Source organism: Pristiophorus japonicus, chromosome 7, assembly GCF_044704955.1.
Source record: "Pristiophorus japonicus isolate sPriJap1 chromosome 7, sPriJap1.hap1, whole genome shotgun sequence".
NCBI classification, from domain to species: domain Eukaryota; kingdom Metazoa; phylum Chordata; class Chondrichthyes; family Pristiophoridae; genus Pristiophorus; species Pristiophorus japonicus.
Window position 1 is genome coordinate 11894522 of NC_091983.1, and position 26974 is coordinate 11921495.

A 26974-nucleotide genomic window follows, 5' to 3' on the forward strand; every position below is an offset into this window, starting at 1 on the left:
CTGCATCTACCCGGTCAAGCCCCCTCAGAATCTTATACGCATCAATAAGATCACCTCTCAGTCTTCTAAACGCCAATGAGTATAGGCCCAAACTGCTCAATCTTTCTTCATATGACAATCCCCTCATGTATAAAATTATGAGGGGCCTAAATAGAGCACTTAGGAAGGACCTATTTCTCTTAGCAGAGGGGACAATAACCAGGGGGCATAAATTTGAAGGAATTGGTAGAAGGTTTAGAGAGGAGTTGAGGAGAAACCTATTCACCCAGAGGGTGGTGGGGGTCTGGAACTCACTACCTGAAAGGGTAGTAAAGCAGAAACCCTCATCACATTTAAAAAGTACTTCGCTATGCACTCGAAGTGCCGTAACCTGCAAGGGTACGGACCAAGAGCTGGAAAGTGGGATTAGGCTGGATAGCTCTTAGTTGGCCGGCCCGGACACGATGGACCGAAATGGCTTCCTTCCATGCCGCAAAATTTCTATGATTCTAAATACTAAGTAAACAAGGTGTGACTCTCGGAAACCACCTGGAAACCTTTCTCCCTTTGTGTGCAACAAATGGTGAGAGAAAGCAACATCTGATGAATTGATTCCAATAGCCTCTAGTCATGGTCCTCAAAACAACCTGATTGGTCAACGTCGACAACAGCCAAACGCAGTAAAAAAAAAAAAAGATTTTTCTGGTGAGCCATCAGCTTAATGTGCTGAGGGTTAGCATCTAGTCCTCATAGTGCAACAATCAGATATGGGACAGCATGCAACTCCACTTACTTTTCAGCCATGGAGAGTTTGCTAGCTTGCTGTTTGTAGCTGGACGAGATTTCATTTTGCACCCTTGTCACGAGTTCTTCATCCAGGGCAGCGTGCAGCACACACTCAATGATACCGAGCCACCAAGGAGACCCAAAGTGAATCTTCGGGAAGACACAACATAGGAAGAGAAAGACGTTTCAATATCTCAAGGTAATGCTCAGCAACTCCGTCCTATTTCCCAACATTCAAAAAACAGGTGACCAATACACCGTAGAGGGAGGTAATAAGCTCAACGGAAGCTCAAGGAACAGCACCTCAATCTTTCGATAAGGTACTTCACAAACTTCCGGACTAGACATTCAGTTCAATAATTTTAGACCATAACTTCCAGCCCCATTTTATCAGATGCAGCTGTTGGTAATGGTTCTGTTGTTGCCATTTATACCTCCTCCACACACATCTTTTGCTTCTTTACTTGTCTCATTACCCCAGCCCAGTAACATTACCCCAGTAACATTACCACAGCCCAGTAACATTACCACAGCCCAGTAACATTACCCTAGTAACATTACCCCAGCCCAGTAACATTACCCCAGTAACATTACCACAGCCCAGTAACATTACCCCAGTAACATTACGTCAGCCCAATAACATTACCCCAGCCCAGTAACATTACCCCAGCCCAGTAACATTTCCCCAGCCCAGTAACATTACCCCAACCCAGTAACATTACCACAGCCCAGTAACATTTCCCCAGCCCAGTAACATTTCCCCAGCCCAGTAACATTACGTCAACCTAGTAACATTACCCCAGTAACATTTCCCCAGCCCAGTAACATTTCCCCAGCCCAGTAACATTACGTCAACCTAGTAACATTACCTCAACCTAGTAACATTACCCCAGTAACATTACCCCAGACCAGTAACATTACCCCAGTTACATTACCCCAGCCCAGTAACATTACCCCAGCCCAGTAACATTACCCCAGCCCAGTAATATTACACCAGTAACATTACCCCAACCCAGTAACATTGCCCCAGTAACATTATCCCAGCAACATTACCCCACCCAGTAACATTACCCCAGTTACATTACCCCAGCCCAGTAACATTACCCCAGTAACATTACCCCAGTAACATTACCCCAGCCCAGTAACATTACCCCAGTAACATTACCCCAGTAACATTACCCCAGCCCAGTAACATTACCCCAGTTACATTACCCCAGCCCTGTAACATTACCCCAGTAACATTACCCCAGCCCAGTAACATTACCCGTTACATTACCCCAGCCCAGTAACATTACCCCAGTAACATTACCGCAGCCCAGTAACATTACCTCAACCCAGTAACATTACCCCAGTAACATTACCCCAGTAACATTACCCCAGCCCAGTAACATTACCCCAGCCCAGTAACATTACCCCAGCAACATTACCCCAACCCAGTAACATTACCGCAGCCCAGTAACATTACCCCAGTTACATTATCCCAGCCCAGTAACATTACCCCAGTTACATTACCCCAGCCCAGTAACATTACCCCTGTCCAGTAACATTACCCCAGCCCAATAACATTACCCTAGCCCAATATCATTACCCCAGCCCAGCAACATTACCCCAGTCCAGCAATATTACCCCAGCCCAGCAACATTACCCCAACCCAGTAACATTACCCCAACCCAGTAACATTACCCCAACCCAGTAACATTACCCCTGTAACATTACCCCAGCCCAGTAACATTACACCAGCCCAGTAACATTACCCCAGCCCAGTAACATTACCCCAGTAACATTACCCCAGCCCAGTAACATTACCCCAGTTACATTACCCCAGCCCAGTAACATTACCTCAGTAACATTACCCCAGCCCAGTTACATTACCCCAGCCCTGTAACATTACCCCAGTAATATTAGCCCAGCCCAGTAACATTACCCCAGTAACATTATCCCAGCCCAGTAACATTACCTCAACCCAGTAACATTACCCCAGTAACATTACCCCAACCCAGTAACATTACCCCAGCCCAGTAACATTACCCCAGCCCAGTAACATTACCCCAGCCCAGTAACATTACCCCAGTAACATTACCCCAGCCAAGTAACATTACCTCAACCCAGTAACATTACCCCAGTAACATTACCCCAACCCAGTAACATTACCCCAGCCCAGTAACATTACCCCAGCAACATTACCCCAGTTACATTACCCCAGCCCAGTAACATTACCCCAGCCCAGTAACATTACCCCAGCCCAGTAACATTACCCCAGCCCAGTATCATTACACCAGCAACATTACCCCAACCCAGTAACATTGCCCCAGTAACATTACCCCAGCCCAGTAATATTACCCCAGCCCAGTAACATTACCCCAGTAACATTACCCCAGCCCAGTAACATTACCCCAGTAACATTACCCCAGCCCAGTAACATTACCCCAGTAACATTACCCCAGCCCAGTAACATTACCCCAGTAACATTACCCCAGCCCAGTAACATTACCCCAGTTACATTACCCCAGCCCAGTAACATTACCCCAGTAACATCACCCCAGCCCAGTAACATTACCTCAATCCAGTAACATTACCCCAGTAACATTACCCCAGCCCAGTAACATTACCCCAGCCCAGTAACATTACCTCAACCCAGTAACATTACCCCAGCCCAGTAACATTACTCCAGCCACATTACCCCAACCCAGTAACATTACCCCAGCCCAGTAACATTAACCCAGCCCAGTAACATTACACCAGCCCAGTAACATTACCCCAGCCCAGTAACATTACCCCAGCCCAGTAACATTACCCCAGTAACATTATCCCAGCCCAGTAACATTACACCAGCCCAATAACATTACACCAGCTTAGTAACATTACCCCAGCCGAGTAACATTACACCAGCCCAGTAACATTACCCCAGCCCAGTAACATTACCCCAGCAACATTACTCCAGCCCAGTAACATTATCCCAGCCCAGTAACATTACACCAGCCCAGTAACATTACCCCAGCAACATTACCCCAACCCAGTAACATTACCCCAGCCCAGTAACATTACCTCAACCCAGTAACATTACCCCAGTAACATTACCCCAACCCAGTAACATTACCCCAGCAACATTACCCCAGTTACATTACCCCAGCCCAGTAACATTACCCCAGTTACATTACCCCAGCCCAGTAACATTACCCCAGCCCAGTAACATTACCCCAGCCCAGTAACATTACCCCAGCCCAGTATCATTACACCAGCAACATTACCCCAACCCAGTAACATTACCCCAGCCCAGTAACATTGCCCCAGTAACATTACCCCAGCCCAGTAATATTACCCCAGCCCAGTAACATTACCCCAGTAACATTACCCCAGCCCAGTAACATTACCCCAGTAACATTACCCCAGCCCAGTAACATTACCCCAGTAACATTACCCCAGCCCAGTAACATTACCCCAGTAACATTACCCCAGCCCAGTAACATTACCCCAGCCCAGTAACATTACCCCAGTTACATTACCCCAGCCCAGTAACATTACCCCAGTAACATCACCCCAGCCCAGTAACATTACCTCAATCCAGTAACATTACCCCAGTAACATTACCCCAGCCCAGTAACATTACCCCAGCCCAGTAACATTACCTCAACCCAGTAACATTACCCCAGCCCAGTAACATTACTCCAGCCACATTACCCCAACCCAGTAACATTACCCCAGCCCAGTAACATTAACCCAGCCCAGTAACATTAACCCAGCCCAGTAACATTACCCCAGCCCAGTAACATTACCCTAGCCCAATATCATTACCCCAGCCCAGCAACATTACCCCAGTCCAGCAATATTACCCCAGCCCAGCAACATTACCCCAACCCAGTAACATTACCCCAACCCAGTAACATTACCCCAACCCAGTAACATTACCCCTGTAACATTACCCCAGCCCAGTAACATTACACCAGCCCAGTAACATTACCCCAGCCCAGTAACATTACCCCAGTAACATTACCCCAGCCCAGTAACATTACCCCAGTTACATTACCCCAGCCCAGTAACATTACCTCAGTAACATTACCCCAGCCCAGTTACATTACCCCAGCCCTGTAACATTACCCCAGTAATATTAGCCCAGCCCAGTAACATTACCCCAGTAACATTATCCCAGCCCAGTAACATTACCTCAACCCAGTAACATTACCCCAGTAACATTACCCCAACCCAGTAACATTACCCCAGCCCAGTAACATTACCCCAGCCCAGTAACATTACCCCAGCCCAGTAACATTACCCCAGTAACATTACCCCAGCCAAGTAACATTACCTCAACCCAGTAACATTACCCCAGTAACATTACCCCAACCCAGTAACATTACCCCAGCCCAGTAACATTACCCCAGCAACATTACCCCAGTTACATTACCCCAGCCCAGTAACATTACCCCAGCCCAGTAACATTACCCCAGCCCAGTAACATTACCCCAGCCCAGTATCATTACACCAGCAACATTACCCCAACCCAGTAACATTGCCCCAGTAACATTACCCCAGCCCAGTAATATTACCCCAGCCCAGTAACATTACCCCAGTAACATTACCCCAGCCCAGTAACATTACCCCAGTAACATTACCCCAGCCCAGTAACATTACCCCAGTAACATTACCCCAGCCCAGTAACATTACCCCAGTAACATTACCCCAGCCCAGTAACATTACCCCAGTTACATTACCCCAGCCCAGTAACATTACCCCAGTAACATCACCCCAGCCCAGTAACATTACCTCAATCCAGTAACATTACCCCAGTAACATTACCCCAGCCCAGTAACATTACCCCAGCCCAGTAACATTACCTCAACCCAGTAACATTACCCCAGCCCAGTAACATTACTCCAGCCACATTACCCCAACCCAGTAACATTACCCCAGCCCAGTAACATTAACCCAGCCCAGTAACATTACACCAGCCCAGTAACATTACCCCAGCCCAGTAACATTACCCCAGCCCAGTAACATTACCCCAGTAACATTATCCCAGCCCAGTAACATTACACCAGCCCAATAACATTACACCAGCTTAGTAACATTACCCCAGCCGAGTAACATTACACCAGCCCAGTAACATTACCCCAGCCCAGTAACATTACCCCAGCAACATTACTCCAGCCCAGTAACATTATCCCAGCCCAGTAACATTACACCAGCCCAGTAACATTACCCCAGCAACATTACCCCAACCCAGTAACATTACCCCAGCCCAGTAACATTACCTCAACCCAGTAACATTACCCCAGTAACATTACCCCAACCCAGTAACATTACCCCAGCAACATTACCCCAGTTACATTACCCCAGCCCAGTAACATTACCCCAGTTACATTACCCCAGCCCAGTAACATTACCCCAGCCCAGTAACATTACCCCAGCCCAGTAACATTACCCCAGCCCAGTATCATTACACCAGCAACATTACCCCAACCCAGTAACATTACCCCAGCCCAGTAACATTGCCCCAGTAACATTACCCCAGCCCAGTAATATTACCCCAGCCCAGTAACATTACCCCAGTAACATTACCCCAGCCCAGTAACATTACCCCAGTAACATTACCCCAGCCCAGTAACATTACCCCAGTAACATTACCCCAGCCCAGTAACATTACCCCAGTAACATTACCCCAGCCCAGTAACATTACCCCAGTTACATTACCCCAGCCCAGTAACATTACCCCAGTAACATCACCCCAGCCCAGTAACATTACCTCAATCCAGTAACATTACCCCAGTAACATTACCCCAGCCCAGTAACATTACCCCAGCCCAGTAACATTACCTCAACCCAGTAACATTACCCCAGCCCAGTAACATTACTCCAGCCACATTACCCCAACCCAGTAACATTACCCCAGCCCAGTAACATTAACCCAGCCCAGTAACATTAACCCAGCCCAGTAACATTACCCCAGCCCAGTAACATTACCCCAGCCCAGTAACATTACCCCAGTAACATTATCCCAGCCCAGTAACATTACACCAGCCCAATAACATTACACCAGCTTAGTAACATTACCCCAGCCGAGTAACATTACACCAGCCCAGTAACATTACCCCAGCCCAGTAACATTACCCCAGCAACATTACTCCAGCCCAGTAACATTATCCCAGCCCAGTAACATTACACCAGCCCAGTAACATTACCCCAGCAACATTACCCCAACCCAGTAACATTACCCCAGCCCAGTAACATTACCTCAACCCAGTAACATTACCCCAGTAACATTACCCCAACCCAGTAACATTACCCCAGTAACATTAGCCCAGCCCAGTAACATTACCCCAGCCCAGTAACATTACCCCAGTTACATTACCCCAGCCCAGTAACATTAGCCCAGTAACATTACCTCAACGCAGTAACATTACCCCAGTAACATTACTCCAACCCAGTAACATTACCCTAGCCCAGTAACATTAACCCAGCCCAGTAACATTACCCCAGCCCAGTAACATTACGCCAGTTACATTACCCCAGCCCTGTAACATTACCCCGGTAACATTACCCCAGTTACATTACCCCAGCCCAGTAAAATTACCCCAGTAACATTACCCCAGCCCAGTAACATTACCTCAATCCAGTAACATTACCCCAGTAACATTACTCCAACCCAGTAACATTACCCTAGCCCAGTAACATTAACCCAGCCCAGTAACATTACCCCAGCCCAGTAACATTACGCCAGTTACATTACCCCAGCCCTGTAACATTACCCCGGTAACATTACCCCAGTTACATTACCCCAGCCCAGTAACATTACCTCAACCCAGTAACATTACCCCAGTAACATTACCCCAACCCAGTAACATTACCCCAGTAACATTACCCCAACCCAGTAACATTACCCCAGCCCAGTAACATTACCCCAGCCCAGTAACATTACCCCAGTAACATTACCCCAGCCCAGTAACATTACCCTAGCCCAGTAACATTACCCCAACCCAGTAACATTACACCAGCCCAGTAACATTACCCCAACCCAGTAACATTACCCCAGCCCAGTAACATTACCCCAGCCCAGTAACATTACCCCAGCCCAGTAACATTACCCCAGCCCAGTAACATTACCCCAGCCCAGTAACATTACCCCAACCCAGTAACATTACCCCAGCCCAGTAACATTAACCCAGCCCAGTAACATTACCCCAACCCAGTAACATTACCCCAGCCCAGTAACATTACACCAGCCAAGTAACATTACACCAGCCAAGTAACATTACCCCAGCCCAGTAACATTACCCCAACCCAGTAACATTGCCCCAGCCCGATGAGGGCAGTGCGTATGATGCAGTATTTATGGACTTTAGCAAAGCTTTTGATAAGGTCCCACATGGCAGACTGGTCACAAAAGTAAAAGACCATGGGGTCCAGGGCAAAGTGGCAAGTTGGATCCAAAATTGGCGAGAGGCAGGAAGCAAAGGGTAATGGTTGATGGATGTTTTTGTGACTGGAAGGATGTTTCCAGTGGGGTTCCGCAGGGCTCAGTGCTGGGTCCCTTGCTTTTTGTGGTATATATCAATGACTTGGACTAGAATGTTGGGGGTATGATTAAGGAGTTTGCAGATGATACTAAAATAGGCTGTGTGGTTGATAATGAAGAAGAGAGCTGCGCACCGCAGGAAGATATCAATGTATTGCAGGAGGGCGGAACACTAGTAAATGGAATTCAATCCATCGAAGTGTAAGGTAACGCATTTAGGGAGGTCAAACAAGGCAAGGGAATAAATATTAAACTGTACAACACTGAAAAGTGTAGAGGATGAAAAGAACCTTGTAATGCAGGTCCACAAATCCCTAAAGGTAACAGGCCAGGTACATAAGGTGGTTAAGAAGGCATTTGGAATACTTACTGTTTACCTGGTGTACAGGACTGTTTACCTGGTGCTGTATGGGACTGTTTACCTGGTGCTGTATGGGACTGTTTACCTGGTGCTGTATGGGACTGTTTACCTGGTGCTGTATGGGACTGTTTACCTGGTGCTGTCTGGGACTGTTTACCTGGTGCTGTCTGGGACTGTTTACCTGGTGCTGTCTGGGACTGTTTACCTGGTGCTGTCTGGGACTGTTTACCTGGTGCTGTATGGGACTGTTTACCTGGTGCTGTATGGGACTGTTTACATGGTGCTGTATGCAACTGTTTACATGGTGCTGTGTGGGACTGTTTACCTGGTGCTGTGTGGGACTGTTTATCTGGTGCTGTATGGGACTGTTTACATGATGCTGTATGGGATTGTTTACCTGGTGCTCTATGGGACTGTTTACCTGGTGCTGTATGGGACTGTTTACCTGGTGCTGTATGGGACTGTTTACCTGGTGCTGTATGGGACTGTTTACATGGTGCTGTATGGGACTGTTTACCTGGTGCTGTATGGGACTGTTTACATGGTGCTGGATGGGACTGTTTACCTGGTGCTGTATGGGACTGTTTACCTGGTGCTGTATGGGACTGTTTACCTGGTGCTGTATGAGACTGTTTACCTGGTGCTGTATGGGACTGTTTACATGGTGCTGTATGGGACTGTTTACCTGGTGCTGTATGGGACTGTTTACCTGGTGCTGTATGGGACTGTTTACCTGGTGCTGTATGGGACTGTTTACCTGGTGCTGTATGGGACTGTTTACCTGGTGCTGTATGGGACTGTTTACCTGGTGCTGTATGGGACTGTTTACCTGGTGCTGTATGGGACTGTTTACCTGGTGCTGTATGGGACTGTTTACCTGGTGCTGTATGGGACTGTTTACCTGGTGCTGTATGGGACTGTTTACCTGGTGCTGTATGGGACTGTTTACCTGGTGCTGTATGGGACTGTTTACATGGTGCTGTATGGGACTGTTTACCTGGTGCTGTATGGGACTGTTTACCTGGTGCTGTATGGGACTGTTTACCTGGTGCTGTATGGGACTGTTTACCTGGTGCTGTATGGGACTGTTTACCTGGTGCTGTATGGGACTGTTTACATGGTGCTGTATGGGACTGTTTACATGGTGCTGTATGCAACTGTTTACATGGTGCTGTATGGGACTGTTTACCTGGTGCTGTGTGGGACTGTTTACCTGGTGCTGTGTGGGACTGTTTACCTGGTGCTGTATGGGACTGTTTACATGGTGCTGTATGGGACTGTTTACCTGGTGCTGTATGGGACTGTTTACATGGTGCTGTATGGGACTGTTTACCTGGTGCTGTATGGGACTGTTTACCTGGTGCTGTATGGGACTGTTTACCTGGTGCTGTATGGGACTGTTTACCTGGTGCTGTATGGGACTGTTTACCTGGTGCTGTATGGGACTGTTTACATGATGCTGTATGGGATTGTTTACCTGGTGCTCTATGGGACTGTTTACCTGGTGCTGTATGGGACTGTTTACCTGGTGCTGTATGGGACTGTTTACCTGGTGCTGTATGGGACTGTTTACCTGGTGCTGTATGGGACTGTTTACCTGGTGCTGTATGGGACTGTTTACATGGTGCTGTATGGGACTGTTTACCTGGTGCTGTATGGGACTGTTTACATGGTGCTGTATGGGACTGTTTACCTGGTGCTGTATGGGACTGTTTACCTGGTGCTGTATGGGACTGTTTACCTGGTGCTGTATGGGACTGTTTACCTGGTGCTGTATGGGACTGTTTACCTGGTGCTGTATGGGACTGTTTACATGGTGCTGTATGGGACTGTTTACCTGGTGCTGTATGGGACTGTTTACCTGGTGCTGTATGGGACTGTTTACCTGGTGCTGTATGGGACTGTTTACCTGGTGCTGTATGGGACTGTTTACCTGGTGCTGTATGGGACTGTTTACCTGGTGCTGTATGGGACTGTTTACATGGTGCTGTATGGGACTGTTTACCTGGTGCTGTATGGGACTGTTTACCTGGTGCTGTATGGGACTGTTTACCTGGTGCTGTCTGGGACTGTTTACCTGGTGCTGTATGGGACTGTTTCCCTGGTGCTGTCTGGGACAGTTTACCTGGTGCTGTATGGGACTGTTTACCTGGTGCTGTCTGGGACTGTTTACCTGGTGCTGTATGGGACTGTTTACCTGGTGCTGTATGGGACTGTTTACCTGGTGCTGTCTGGGACTGTTTACCTGGTGCTGTATGGGACTGTTTACCTGGTGCTGTATGGGACTGTTTACCTGGTGCTGTATGGGACTGTTTACCTGGTGCTGTATGGGACTGTTTACCTGGTGCTGTATGGGACTGTTTACCTGGTGCTGTATGGGACTGTTTACCTGGTGCTGTATGGGACTGTTTACCTGGTGCTGTATGGGACTGTTTACCTGGTGCTGTATGGGACTGTTTACCTGGTGCTTTTGGGACTGTTTACCTGGTGCTGTATGGGACTGTTTACCTGGTGCTGTATGGGACTGTTTACCTGGTGCTGTATGGGACTGTTTACCTGGTGCTGTATGGGACTGTTTACCTGGTGCTGTATGGGACTGTTTACCTGGTGCTGTATGGGACTGTTTACCTGGTGCTGTATGGGACTGTTTACATGGTGCTGGATGGGACTGTTTACCTGGTGCTGTATGGGACTGTTTACCTGGTGCTGTATGGGACTGTTTACCTGGTGCTGTATGGGACTGTTTACCTGGCGCTGTATGGGACTGTTTACCTGGCGCTGTATGGGACTGTTTACCTGGTGCTGTATGGGACTGTTTACCTGGTGCTGTATGGGACTGTTTACCTGGTGCTGTATGGGACTGTTTACCTGGTGCTGTATGGGACTGTTTACCTGGCGCTGTATGGGACTGTTTACCTGGCGCTGTATGGGACTGTTTACCTGGCGCTGTAGTTCACGGATGTTTTGCTGAACTGTCTGCAAGGCTTGATGTGCGGCAGAAACCTCCGAGTCTGATTTGCTCATGTATTGCTGTTTCAGTTGCTCAGCCTGTGTATGATGAAAGAGAAGCAATATTCAAGATCATATTGATATGAGCCTTGAGAAAATCTTGCCAACCTATTGCCAGTGGCTCTCCATCCCAGTGTCAGGTCACATCTTCCAGACCATCATTAGAGCAGCCGCCTTTACAACGCTAATAACCACGCATGCGCGAAATACTGAACGGGCCGCGCAGCCAGTTAAAGTGCTCGCGTACCAAAAATGAAATGACAGGGAACATTGCTGAGCAGGGTACATTCCCAGATGGGTGGCTGAAAATCACAAACCAGCTTGGATGCTGCCCGAACTTGGCAGTGGTGATTTTTGGTCTCCATTCACGTGCGGTGCCGCACCGCTGGTGTAGGTTATATGGGTAATGTGGGTGGTGTCCCGAAGCCTCCCTCCGCACCAATGCAGCAGTCACTATACTGAAATGGTCTGGGAGCCGCTGAATTGGGAACCTGGAAGACCAGTCGAGTACCAGGCCTCAACTCAAATCTCCCACTTGGTCCAGGCTGAGCCCTGTGTAACTGCTTCCATTTCAGTGCACAGAACCCTCCCAGGAAGCGCACAGTCAACCACCCCTGGGTACAAGCAGCGAGTGATAGAAAGCAAAGTTGGTCAGGAGATTGAAGTCATAGAAGACAGTGGCAGCAGGAAACAGAGTCGTGGTGAACAGTTGTTTTTCGGACTGAAGGAAGGGATACAGGGCTGTTTCCCAGGGGTCAGTACCAGGACCACTGCTTTTATTGATATATATTAATGACTTGGATGTGGGTGTACAGGGCACAATTTTAAAATCTGCAAATGACACAAAACCTGGAAGTATAGTGAACAGTGAGGAGGATAGTGATAGACTTCAAGAGGTCATAGACAGGCTGCTGGAATGGGCGGGAACGTGGCAGATGGAACTTGATGCAGAAAAGTGCGAAGTGATACATTTTGGTCGAAAGAATGAGGAGAAGAAATGTAAACTAAAGGGTACAAACCTAAAGGAGGTGCAGGAGCAGATAGACCTGGTGGTATATGTGCACAAATCATTGAAGGTGGCAGGGCAGGTTGAGAAAGCAGTTAAAAAAGCTTACGGGATCCTGGGCTTCATGAATAGAGGTATAGAGTACAAAACTGTGGATATTATGATGAATCTGTCTAAAACACTGATTCGGTCCCAACTGGAGTATTGTGTCCAATTCTGGGCACCGCACTTTAGGAAGGATGTGAAGGCCTTAATGAGGGTGCAGAAAAGATTTACAAGAATAATTCCAGGGATGAGGGACTTCAGTCACGTGGATAGACTGGAGAAGCTGGGGTTGTTCTTAGAGCAGAGAAGGTTGAGAGGAGATTTTAAAGAGGAGTTCAAAATCATGAAGGGTCTGGACAGAGTAGATAGGGAAACTGTCCCCACTGGCAGTAGGGTCGGGAACTAGAGGACACAGATTTAAGGTGATTGGCAAAAGAACCAAAGGCCACGTAAGAAAAAACATTTTTACGCAGCGAGTGGTTAGGATCTGGAATTCACTGCCTGAAAGGGTGGTGGAGGCAGATTTAATTGTGGGTTTCAAAGGGGAGTTGAATAAGTATCTGAAGAAAAAATTGTGCAGGGCTTCAGGGAAAGGGAGGGGGAGTGGGACTCGCTGAGGTGTTCTTGCAGAGAGCTGGCACAGGCTTGATAGGCCGAATGGCCTCCTTCCGTGCGATCATCATTCTATGATTCGATTGTTTTTTTAATTTTCAATTGTGCACTTTCTTTTAACTAGTTTGAGACAAAACTAGCATGGCTGCATTAATATAATGCTATTTACAACTACAAAAAAGTATTTTGAGAGAAAATTCTGCCTGGCGCATGGGCTAAGCAATCGACCACACTGTCCATGTTAAGTCGGTGAAACAGTTGTTTTCCTTCCTTAACACAGGACAAAAACTCTGCTGTCAAAAAAAACCGCACGCCAACCCACTGTCACTAACACTAACAGTGCTTGTGCTTTAGATTACCAGGCACAGGACAATTTCAGCACATTTTGGCCAGGAATTTCCTCTGCAATTATGGTGCAAGTGATGCGGAAGTACGGCGAAAATGTCACTGTTGTAACATAGGTATACGCAACAGCAAATACCTCCGTACCGTAATATCTCCCAGTCCCTGCTCTGTACGTAACATCTCCCAGTCCCTGCTCTGTGTCCCAACATCTCCCAGACCCTGCTCTGTATCCCAACATCTCCCAGTCCCTGCTTTGCATCCCAACATCTCCCAGTCCCTGCTCTGTATCCCAACATCTCCCAGTCCCTGCTTTGTATCCCAACATCTCCCAGTCCCTGCTCTGTATCCCAACATCTCCCAGTCCCTGCTCTGTACGTAACATCTCCCAGTCCCTGCTCTGTATCCCAACATCTCCCAGTCCCTGCTCTGTACGTAACATCTCCCAGTCCCTGCTCTGTACGTAACATCTCCCAGTCCCTGATCTGTGTCCCAACATCTCCCAGTCCCTGCTCTGTATCCCAACATCTCCCAGTCCCTGCTCTGTATCCCAACATCTCCCAGTCCCTGCTCTGTACGTAACATCTCCCAGACCCTGCTCTGCACCTAACATCTACCAGACCCTGCTCTGTGTCCCAACATCTCCCAGACCCTGCTCTGTATCCCAACATCTCCCAGACCCTGCTTTGTATCCCAACATCTCCCAGTCCCTGCTCTGTACGTAACATCTCCCAGACCCTGCTCTGTATCCCAACATCTCCCAGACCCTGCTTTGTATCCCAACATCTCCCAGTCCCTGCTCTGTACGTAACATCTCCCAGTCCCTGCTCTGTGTCCCAACATCTCCCAGTCCCTGCTCTGTATCCCAACATCTCCCAGTCCCTGCTCTGAACGTAACATCTCCCAGACCCTGCTCTGTACCTAACATCTACCGGCCCTGCTCTGTGTCCCAACATCTCCCAGACCCTGCTCTGTATCCCAACATCTCCCAGACCCTGCTTTGTATCGCAACATCTCCCAGACCCTGCTCTGTATCCCAACATCTCCCAGACCCTGCTCTCTACGTAACATCTCCCAGTCCCTGCTCTGTATCCCAACATCTCCCAGTCCCTACTCTGTACGTAACATCTCCCAGACCCTGCTCTGTGTCCCAACATCTCCCAGACCCCGCTCTGTATCCCAACATCTCCCAGGCCCTAATCTGTACGTAACATCTCCCAGACCCTGCTCTGTGTGCCAACATCTCCCAGTCCCTGCTCTGTACATAACATCTCCCAGACCCTGCTCTGTACCTCAAATCTACCGGCCCTACTCTGTATCCCAACATCTCCCAGTCCCTGCTCTGTACCTAATATCTACCGGCCCTGCTCTGTATCCCAACATCTCCCAGTCCCTGCTCTGTATCCCAACATCTCCCAGTCCCTGCTCTGTATTGTAACATCTCCCAGTACCTGCTCTGTATCCCAACATCTCCCAGACCCTGCTCTCTACGTAACATCTAGTTTCTGTATTCATCTACCTCCATCAATCTAGGTCTAATCTGTTTGCTTCCCTCTGGAACTGCAACAGCGTTTCTCAATAAAAGCAGGGTGATATCTCCAGCCAATTGCAGTGAACGGAGATTAGTTACATACAAACTCTGCATGTAAAATCAATCCCAGTCACTTACAGCAGATTCAAAGCCTGATTAACGGGGGAATTACCCAATCATCTCCATTGTGGCCGGGACTCGTGGTGCCACTGTATGCAGGCAAGAAGCTGGCTTCCTGCTGGGAGTTTGTTTGTGGAATTATCCCTGTAATGCTCGTTGTTACTCATGGGATGCGGTTTCATAAGGATAGGAGATTTGCATGTTGCATTGCTCTGCTGCAGGGGTGAGTCTAATCTAAAAGCAAGTGCTGTGGTTGCTGGAACACTGAAACTGATGAAAAGTCATCGACCTGAAAGGTTAACTCTGTGCCTCTCTCCACAGATGCTACCTGACCCGCTGAATGTTTATCAGCATTTTCTGCCTGGTGTCTAATTTAGCTTGTCTCATTAAGGCCACAGGTCTAATTGCTGTATGCACATATGCTGAAGTCAATCAGGAGTTTGTAGCTGCTTGTAAATGTATAGTGTCAGTTGTGGCTCAGTGGGTAGCACCCTCGCCTGAGCCAGACGGTTGTGGGTTCAAGTTCCATTTCAGGGACTTGAGCACATGAATCTAGGCTGACGCTCCAGTGTAGTGCTGAAGGAGTGCTGCACTATCGGAAGGGCCGTCTTTCAAATGAGACGTTAAACTGAGACCCTGATTTATCGCTCAGGTGGACATAAACCCGGGAACAGCGCGAGCAGGAGGACGACCGCAGCGAAGAGTGACGTCATCAGGTCCAGGTCGGTGATTGGAGCGTGGGCAGATACAGCAGGAGCGGCGAGAGACTGTGGAGGGATGTGATCGAGGCCCAGCAGGGGCGTAAGTTCGGGGCCAGGGACCCAGGGGCAGCACGGGCCAGCCCACACTGCGATATATGTGCGCACTAGGTCCATGCAGCAGAGCAGGTCTCCAGTCATCTTGGATAACCCTTGCCACTGGACCAAGTCCGAGCTCTGGCAAGCCCGTGTGATGGCTGGTGTGCAACGGCCACCACACGTTAAAACAAATCCACGCACAGGCATCTTCCACCCTTCAAGATGTAGTTCAGGACCTGGAATATTAGGTCCTTCATTGAAATACCTGTGAACTCATCCTTTTTTGGCGTGGAAGCAAGTCATCCTCGTTTTGAGGAACTGCTTATGATGATGGACGTAAACGATCCCATGGCACTATTTCGAAGAAGAGCAGGGGAGTTATCCCGTGTCCTGGCCAGATGCTCCCCTGCATGGTATGGGCAAGCCTACAGTTTCCTGACTCCATGTGTGTGACGTTGCATTTGTCCACATAAGCCACACACAGGCCCATTCGCTAAACTTAGCCTACAGCTTGTCCATTTTCTTCCGCCATCAGCAAATTTGAGAATGATACGACTTCAGCCTTCCTCGAGAGCTTTTGCGTCGGTGGTCCATACCGGATATGGAGTTTAAATCCACGAACACGTAATCTAGGCTGACATTCCAGCAGTACTGAGAGTGCTGCCTCGTCAGAGGAAACATTTTTCAGATGAGATGTTAAACTGAGGCTCCATCTGCCCAGTCGAGGACAAGCAGGGAACACCTCCAGTGTCCTAGACAACACACCTCCCGCAACCAACTGCACAACAACTGGCCATTTATCCTATCTACTGTGCGTGAATTGGTTGCCACGTTTGCCTACAAAGTAACAGTAGGCAACACTTTAAGCATAATGCGGCTGCCAAACACTTTAGGATGTGAAAGGTGCTATATAAATGCAAGTTCTTTCTTTCTGTGTTCCCATTAATTTGGATATATCTTTAGTCTCCCGAGTTGAGATTTATTCATCAATGAGGCAACGGCCCTTTCCAACCCTCCAGACACACGGGACACAAGCAACATGTACGAAATATGAACATCAAATAGCAGTGAATCGAGACTCTAAGGCGTGCAGTGCTAGAGGGTGCAGGGCTACTCCTGCTCCAGAGTCAATCATCAAAATGACAAGTGCTAAGAAGAGACAAGCACTAGAGAGGGTGCAGGGGAGATTTACGAGGGTGTTGCCAGGACTGGAGAATTTTAGCTACGAGGAAAGATTGGATAGGCTGGGGTTGTTTTCTTTGCAACAGAGGAGGCTGAGGGGAGACCTTATTGAGGTGTATAAAATTGTGAGGGGCCTGGATAAAGTGAATAGGACGGACCTATTTCCAGTAATTTAAAGTAATTGGTAGAAGGATTAAAGGGAGATGAGGATAACATTTTTCACCCAGAGAGTGGTGGGGGTCTGGAACACACTGCCTGAAAGGGTGGTAGAGGCAGAAACCCTCATCACATTTAAAAAATACTTGGATGTGCACTTAAAGATCCGTGACCTACAGGGCTACGGACCTCGAGCTGGAAAGTGGGATTAGGCTGGGTAACTCTTTTTCTTCGTCATAGTCACGATGGGCTGAATGGCCTCCCTCAGTGCCGTAAATTTCTATGGGTCCGAACTTGGTCAAAACTAAGGCCCGCCCATTTGTCGGCGGTCTCCGGGTGGAACGTACCTTTTCGCTGCCCACTGCCGCTGGGGCCAGTCGGAAGCGCGTTTCGCCACGGTTGTGTCAGCGGCAGCGGGAGTCGGTGGGCGGGAGTGGATGCTAGGCGCAGGCCTCTCGACTCGACAAAAATCGGAGGCCGTGCACCATGCATGCGCGAGACTGAGGTTTTTTTTTGCAGTTTCCTGTGGGCGATGACATCACTTTTGACTCGATTGGGGCTGATGGCATAGCTGCGCATGCTCATAAAATCTGTGCACTCACTCGCACCTGCCAGTTGGAGAGGGGTAAGTTTTTGAGAGCGATGCAAATTCATCATCAGCCATCCATCAAGGAAAGTAATAATGAGTGCAAAAAAAGCTTCCAAGAAGTCTGACGGAGCCAAGCCCAGAGCTCCCTGGTTTAATGATGACGAGCTGGAGGAGCCTGTATCTGAAATGGAGCGCCGGTATAAAGACCTCACCCGGGGTGGTCGTGGCAAGCCACCACCACCACCCCAATATAGATGCATTTGGAGGGAGATTGGTGAGGCTGTGTCCTCAGTGGGCAGGATGGAAACGATGGAACGATGTGGTGACGTCAGCAAGAGTGAGTAAACATTTATTGGACCACTCCCGTGCAACTCCAAAAGGTTCTGTGCCAGTTGTGTGTGCGTGAGTGTGTGCGTGAGTGTGTGAGTGTGAGTGTGTGTGTGTGTGAGTGTGTGTGTGTGTGAGTGTGTGTGTGTGAGTGTGTGTGTGTGTGAGTGTGAGTGTGAGTGTGTGTGTGCGTGAGTGCGTGTGCGTGAGTGCGTGCGTGTGCGTGAGTGCGTATGAGAGTGTGTACGTATGTGAGTATGTGTGTGTATGTCTAAGTGTGTGTGTGTGTGTGTGTGTGTGTGTGGGTGTATGTGAGTGTGTGTATATATGAGTATGTGTGTGTGTATGTCTAAGTGTGTGTGTGTGTGTGAATGTGAGTGAGTGTGTGTGTGAATGTGAGTGAGTGTGTGTGTGAATGTGAGTGAGTGTGTGTGTGAATGTGAGTGAGTGTGTGTGTGAATGTGAGTGAGTGTGTGTGTGAGTGTGAGCTGCATGAGCAAAAGGGGCAAAGGCTGCAACGTTTCTTTCTGCAGAAGAAAAGAACATCCCAGGCATCCAGCCTGAGTGCCATGGGAGAGGGCCCAGCAGAGGTGATCGAGTTGAGCAGCCTGGAGGAACGTGCCTTGACATTGGTGGGTGACCACCGCCGTGTCACCACAAAGGGTGATGCAGATCCCGTGCTAGAGCATGGTAAGGGTATACTAAACTCCGGTCTGCGTCAAACTCATGTCATGCAAGGTCATGCAATGTTAAGTCAAATGCCTTTTAACACACAGTGTGTCAGCCATTAATGGTGTGCTCATGTAGCAATGGAACTCCTTGAAGTAAGAATGTGAAATGTGACGGCTCGCATGTCAGCTTGAGCAACCCCACCCCCCAGCTATACACTGAAATGTTGTCCTCTACTTGCAGATGTTGATTCGGACAGCACCGAGCAATGCATCCATCCATCCACCTCTGGCACACACAGGCCGCGTGTGACACCAACGTCTCCCACCCCGACGTTGTCACAGCCCAACACAGCCCATCAGCTCCTTCCTCCACGCCCCCCTCCCCCCCAAGATCACCCATATCCACCGCACCCACCATCGCCACCTAGAGTCACGAAGACCAGGAGGGAGAAGAGCCAGTCTTCGAACCACTTGAGGTCGAGGAGATGGAAGAGGAAGACTCCAGCCTCCTGACATGTGTGGCACCTGTCCACCCAACATCGGTGACAGGGTCCGACGTCTTAGGATGAAGCAGGAACAAGTGCTGGGAGGCGCAGAGGCCATGCTGGAAAATCCACCGAGCCACAAGCTCCCAGGATGAGGCAACAATCCCATGAGGATGGAGGACGGCTCGCAGCAATTCAGGAAATGGTCCAGCTGTCGAGGACCAGCGTCAAACTAGGTGGCGGTGTGGTGCAGACCAGGGCTGGGATAGCAGCCAGCATCGCCACCTTTGCTGAGCAGCATACTGCCAGTACGGAGCGGCTCATTAGTGCAATGGAGCGCAACGCCATCTCTGTTGAGGTGATGAGGCAAGCGATGGCTTCTGGCCATGTCATGCAACCCTCCCCAAGCCCACACCATCGAGGCCACCAGATCCCGAGGAGCCGGAGATGCCGAGGAGCTGGAGATCCCGAGATGCTGGCGCCTTCAATCACGCCCGCTACATTCTCTTTAAGACGAACATGTCAGCAGCGCTCCGGCTGCCCTCCTGCACAACGTGATGGAGCAGAGGCAGTGAGGGGCAGGGGTGTGGCTCGTTGTGGTGAAGGCGGAGCCAGGAAGAAGACGATGGGCCTCACATTGAGTGGGGGGGGAGGGGGGGGGTGGGAATGAGAGGTGGTGGGAGTAGGTAGAGGTTTGGGTGTTGGGGGTGGAGATGTTCGTTACTCCGCATTAAGTTGTGGCTGTTGTTAATGTCACTTGGCTGGTCTCGGAACAACGATACATATGTTGGATTCAATTGTTTGCATGTTCTGTCACTTTGGCATACTGCACTATTCAATACAGTCACATTGTTCACCCACTCTTGGTCAGTGTTTCATTTTTACATTATCTGGGTTGCGTTCTGAGAAAAATACAAATCTCCTTCAGGTGTACTGCTCTATGAGGAACATCTTGCCCTCCACATGTGATGCGACTGTTTAATGGGTCCTGTCATCAGGCTATTGCGACACAACAAGTAAGGGTCACCAATGCACGAAGACTGCCATTCAATAAGAGACAGTTGCGCTACTTGCAGAGCACACATTAAGGCCGGCACTTCAGTCCACTTTTCCTTAGGTCCACCATCGCGGAGCCCCACCCCTGATATGACATGTTCCTCAATGACCTTGCAGTCCATTATATATCTTTTTCCGTCTTCTATACTTGAGGTGATGCTGTTCTCACTATCACATGCTGCGACCTGCCAGAGAATTACATGGTCGCATTTTTCCCTAGTTACTCTTGACAGAAGCTCCCACCATCTGTGCGCTCACATTCTCTGTTCTGCCTGCAATGGTCAAAAAACTCTTGTCGGGCATCGCCATCGAGCCTTTACCATCTCTCGGAACTCATTGCCGCCTCCTCCACCACACCTTCCAGTCAACGGAGAACTTTTCATCCACACGTCTGAACTCATTCTGTCAGGTTAAGGTCGATCAGGTAACTAATTCTGAGCCTCTGATAATGGTGCAGCATATATACACTACCCGGGATGTGCAGCGCTACAGCAGCACTCCGAGCGATTCACAGCCAGCTCACAACCACCTTTGTGTCAGCGGTCCTTCTGGGCGGGCGGGCGGGAGCACGATCTTAGAGGATCGTGCGCGAGGAATATCCCTGTTTTTGAGCCTCCTGCATGGGCGGGTGGCAGGAAGTTGTGCCGGCGGTACTTCACCGAATCTCCCGCCGGGCGGGACCTGGGCAGCAGATGGCCGGTACGTGAGGAATCGGTGAGAAAAAAAGGTTTCCGGGCGGAACCTTGGCGGCTGTGGGTGGAATTCTGACCAAGTTCGGGCCCGATATTTCTATGATTGATTCTATGACTAAAAGAGTTACTCTGTACAGTTAGCAAGCACTGGCCCCTAAAGGAAGGTGGGAACGTACTTCTTCTCGAAGCTTGTGATCGCGAAGACTTGGCGGGATCCCTGGGTGTTTTGCCTCCAGCAGCTCCATAAGGTTGTGGGTGGCGTGGAGGCGCTGGAAAAGAACATTTCAATTGATTGGTAAATGAATAGTGGGGCTGTCAAAAACCTGCAACAACACAGATCAATATGGAGCTTCTACCATTCTGCAATGCAGAATTGCAAGTTGTAATCCATATTGGTTTACTTACCTGTAAAGAGTCTGTTTGAAGTTTGGCTTTATGCTCTTCGGATGAACGCAGAACCTCTCTATAATATTCAACTGCGGTTTCGAACTCGCCTGTAATATATAATTATTATAATACAGGCATTAGCCATGGTTCAGCAGTAGCATGCCCATTTCTGAGTCAGAAGGTTGTGGGTTCAAGTCCCACCCCAGAGACTTGAGCACCAAACCTGGGCTGACACTCTTGTGCAGTACTGAGAGAGTGTTGGAGGTGCTGTCTTTTGGATGAGACATCAAACAAATATTTATCCCTCAACCAACATCACTGAAATTGTTCTGGTCTTTATCACATTATTGTTTGTGGGAGCTTGCCGTGCACAAATTGGCTGACACGTTTCCCACATTACAACAGTAACTACAGTTCAAAAGTACTTCATTGGCTGTAAAGCGGTTTAGGACAATCTAAGGTCATGAAAGATGCTGTCTTTTCTTTCTTTAATACCACAAAATATACCTGTTTAATTTGAGACAAAGCCCATCCATCTATATAATTAAAAGAGACAGCACCAGTACAAATCTATAGGCAAGACAGAGCCCTATTTGACAGGTAAACTTGATTGTCTCAAACTTTGCAGTGTTACAAAAAAAATGATGTCACCAAATCATGATTGACGGAAAGATCTGAATTGACTCAAACAACAGGAAGAGAGTCGGGAAAAGATACCGATGATAACCGCCAGTCACCAGAATCTAATCAATCAAATCAGTATTGGAAACCGCTTCAAGTGGCCATCTTGGTTTCTCTCCAAACCGCATTAAATACCATTAAAGTTTATAAAATTACTTTAAAAAAAAAAAAATTTTGTGGAGAATAACTAAACACGTCCCTAAGCAAATGACGAAACATACCTAAATGAACACTAACGGTCGACATAAACAAATATTAAAATATGCCAGTAATTTCGCCCGTATAGTTCACGCCTCGGTTTGAAGCTTAGAGGCTCAAGTTCTGTTCCATTTCCAAATCTTCCAGACTTTCCCTTTAACTTTGTGATAATTCCTGAGCTCTGTGCATGCCCCATGGTCAGTGCCTTGGTTGTTTCCTTTGGGCTTTTGTGTTTGTCTGCCATCTTGCATCCGCAACACATTTAAGATGTAGTTAGAATATTCCAGAATCGGCGAGTGTATTCCGAATCGGCGAGTGTATTCCAGAATCCGAATCGGCGAGTGTATTCCGAATCGGCGAGTGTATTCCGAATCGGCGAGTGTATTCCGAATCCGAATCGGCGAGTGTATTCCGAATCGGCGAGTGTATTCCGAATCGGCGAGTGTATTCCGAATCGGCGAGTGTATTCCGAATCGGCGAGTGTATTCCGAATCGGCGTGTGTATTCCAGAATCGGCGAGTGTATTCCGAATCGGCGAGTGTATTCCGAATCGGCGAGTGTATATTCCGAATCGGCGAGTGTATTCCGAATCGGCGAGTGTATTCCGAATCGGCGAGTGTATTCCGAATCGGCGAGTGTATTCCGAATCGGCGAGTGTATTCCGAATCGGCGAGTGTATTCCGAATCGGCGAGTGTATTCCGAATCGGCGAGTGTATTCCGAATCGGCGAGTGTATTCCGAATCGGCGTGTGTATATTCCGAATTGGCGAGTGTATTCCGAATCGGCGAGTGTATTCCGAATCGGCGAGTGTATTCCGAATCAGTGAGTGTATTCCGAATCGGCGTGTGTATTCCGAATCGGCGTGTGTATTCCGAATTGGCGAGTGTATTCCGAATCGGCGTGTGTATTCCGAATCGGCGTGTGTATTCCGAATTGGCGAGTGTATTCCGAATCAGTGAGTGTATTCCGAATCGGCGTGTGTATTCCGAATCGGCGTGTGTATTCAGAATTGGCGAGTGTATTCCGAATCGGCGAGTGTATTCATACTGAGTTAGTAATACACAGAAATACATACTAGTTACAACACAGAAACAGACCATTCAACCCATTCAGTCTTTGTTGACGTGTGCAAAGTCTTGATCACAATTTACCTGCCATGTTTCCAGAGCCCTTTATCCCCTTTCCCTAAAATTAGTATTCATATTCATTTATTATATTTAAATGCAAAAAAACCCCATTGGTAACGAGCGTGCTGACCTCTGATAATCTGAATACCAGCCAATCCATTAAGAGCACACACTAGCTGCCGATGAGCCTCCTCACACTCTGTGCAACATTTTTTCTGAAGCGACTTTAAGAGTTCCTCCATCGTCATGGTACTGCAACCACAAAAGCAAAAACAATCTGGGTAAGGGAATAAAAAATCATTTTAAAAATACATCGCCAAACTTTTACCACGCAAAAGCATGTACATATCCATCAGTATCTGCTGTGTCTCAGTGGGGAGCATCCGTAGTTCGGAGCCCGAAGGTTGTAGTTTAAGTCACACTCTAGGGACTTGAGCACACAATCTAGGCTGACACTGTCAGTGCAGTGCTGAGGGAGTACCGCACTGTTGGAGTTGCCTTTCAGATGAGACGTTAAACTAAGAGTCTTCCCTCTCAGGTGGACCTAAAAGATCCCATGTACTATTTGAAGAAGAGCAGGGGAATTCTCCCCAATGTCCTGGTCAATATTTTTCCTCAACCAACACCTAACAAAAATACAAATTTATTTTATTGTTGTTCGTGGGACCGAGCTGTGCGCAGATTGGCTATATTTATAACAGTGACTACACTTTAAAAGTACTTAATTGCCTGTAAAGCACTTTGGGATGTCATGAAAGGTGCCTAATAAATGCAAGTCTTTCTCTTTTTAGCGATTAGGTACTCACCGTCGTGTATATTCACATATCTTCGAATAAGGGGAAGAAAGCACTGGTGGTAGTCTATAGGCCCCTAACAGTAGTTACACTGTAGGACAGAGTATAAATCAATGGAGGCGTGTAAGAAAGGTACGGCAATAATCATGGGTGATTTTAATCTTCATATTGATTGGGCAAATCAAATTGGACAAGGTAGCCTTGCGGAAGAGTTCATAGAGTGTATCCGGGATGGTTTCTTAGAACAATACATTGTGGAACCAACCAGGGAGCAGACTATTTTAGATCTGGTAATGTGTAATGAGACTGGACTAATTAATGATCTTATAGTAAAGGATCCTCTTGGGAAGAGTGATCATAGCATGGTAGAATTTCAAATTCAGTTTGAGGGTGAGAAAGCTAGGTCTCAAACTAGTGTCCTGAACTTAAATAAAGGCAATTACAAAGATGTGAGGGCAGAGTTGGCTTAAGTGAACTGGGAAAATAGATTAAAGAGTAAGACGGTAGATGAGCAGTGGCAAATATTTAAGGAGATATTTAATAACTCTCAGCAAAGATATATTCCAGTGAGAAAGAAAGACTCTAAGAGAAGGAAACTGGCTAACTAAGGAAGTAAAGCATGGTATCAAATTGAAAACAAAGGCATACAATGTTGCAGATTAGTGGAAGGCCAGAGGAAACAGAAAGTAAGAGCTTCTACAGGTATATAAAAAGGAAGAGAGTAGATAAAGTAATCGTTGGTCCCTTAGAGGATGAGGCTGGAGAATTTATAATGGGAAACAGGGAAACGGCAGAGACTTTGAACAAATATTTTGTATTGGTCTTCACGGTAGAAGACACTAAAAGCATCCTAAAAATTGAAAATCAAGGGGCTATTGGGAGGGGGGAACTTAAAACAATCACCATCATTAGAGAAAGAGTACGAGGCAAACTAATGGGACTAAAGATGTTTAAGTCCCCTGGACCTGATGGCCTGCATCCTAGGGTCTTAATAGAAGTGGCTGCAGAGATAGTGGACGCATTAGTTGTAATCTACCAAAATCTATTGGATTCTGGAGAATCCAATGTAACACCCCTATTTAAGAAAGGAGACGGAGACGGAAAGCAGAAAATTATAGACCAGTTAGCCTTACATCTGTCATTGGGACAATGCTGGAGTCTATTATTAAGGAAGCAGTAGCAGGAAAATCATTTGGAAAATCATAATACAGTCAAGCAGAGTCAGCATGGGTTTATGAAAGGGAAATCATGTTTGACAAATTTGCTGGAGTTCTTTGAGGATGTAACGAGCAGGGTGGATAAAGGGGAACTAGTAGATGTTGTGTATTTGGATTTCCAGAAGGCATTCGATAAGGTGCCATATAAAAGGTTACTGCACAAGATAAGAGCTCACGGGATTGGGGGTAATAGGTTAGAGGATGGATAGAGGATTGGCTACCTAACAGAAAACAGAGAGTCGGGATAAATGGGTCATTTTCAGGTTGGCAAACTGTAACTGGTGGGGTGCCACTGGGATCAGTGCTGGGGCCTCAACTATTTACAATCTATATTAATGACTTGGATGAAGGGACCGAGTATAATGTAGCCAAAATTGCTGATGATACAAAGATAGGTGGGAAAGCAAGTTGTGACGAGGACGCAAAGAATCTGCAAAGAGATATACACAGGCTAAGTGAGTGGGCAAACATTTGGCAGAAGGAGTATAATGTGGGAAAATGTGAGGTTATCCACTTTGGTAGGAAAAATAAAAAAGCAAATTATTATTTAAATGGGAAGAGATTACAAAATGCTGCAGTAGAGGGTACTTTTCAGAATGGCAGGCAGTGACTAGTGGAGTACCGCAAGGTTCTGTGCTGGGGCCCCAGCTGTTTACATTGTACATTAATGATTTAGACGAGGGGATTAAATGTAGTATCTCCAAATTTGCGGATGACACTAAGTTGGGTGGCAGTGTGAGCTGCGAGGAGGATGCTATGAGGCTGCAGAGCGACTTGGATAGGTTAGGTGAGTGGGCAAATGCATGGCAGATGAAGTATAATGTGGATAAATGTGAGGTTATCCACTTTGGTGGTAAAAACAGAGAGACAGACTATTATCTGAATGGTGACAGATTAGGAAAAGGGGAGATGCAACGAGACCTGGGTGTCATGGTACATCAGTCATTGAAGGTTGGCATGCAGGTACAGCAGGCGGTTCAGAAAGCAAATGGCATGTTGGCCTTCATAGCGAGGGGATTTGAGTACATAGAAACATAGAACATAGAAAATAGATGCAGGAGCAGGCCATTCAGCCCTTCTAGCCTGCACCGCCATTCAATGAGTTCATGGCTGAACATGAAACTTCAGTACCCCCTTCCTGCTTTCTCGCCATAACCCTTGATCCCCCGAGTAGTAAGGACTTCATCTAACTCCCTTTTGAATATATTTAGTGAATTGGCCTCAACTACTTTCTGTGGTAGAGAATTCCACAGGTTCACCACTCTCTGGGTGAAGAAGTTTCTCCTCATCTCGATAGAAACATAGAAACAGTA

The 26974-nt window shown here is 47.7% G+C and overlaps 1 protein-coding gene across 8 annotated transcripts in view; it reads right to left on the reverse strand.

Moving 5' to 3' along the window:
- The window catches only part of shprh (SNF2 histone linker PHD RING helicase), a 154977-nt gene that overhangs the window by 50451 nt on the left and 77552 nt on the right, over positions 1-26974 (reverse strand). For all 8 annotated transcript variants that reach the window (XR_011593821.1, XM_070884805.1, XM_070884807.1 and 5 more), the window contains 5 exons: positions 23781-23902; positions 21662-21750; positions 21433-21525; positions 11577-11684; positions 773-915 (listed from right to left, as the gene is read on the reverse strand). Coding sequence is in view for 7 of the 8 variants with exons in the window: in XM_070884805.1 (XP_070740906.1) it covers positions 773-915; positions 11577-11684; positions 21433-21525; positions 21662-21750; positions 23781-23902 (555 nt within the window). In the remaining variant the exon portion in view is untranslated. The remainder of the gene's footprint in view (positions 1-772; positions 916-11576; positions 11685-21432; positions 21526-21661; positions 21751-23780; positions 23903-26974) is intronic.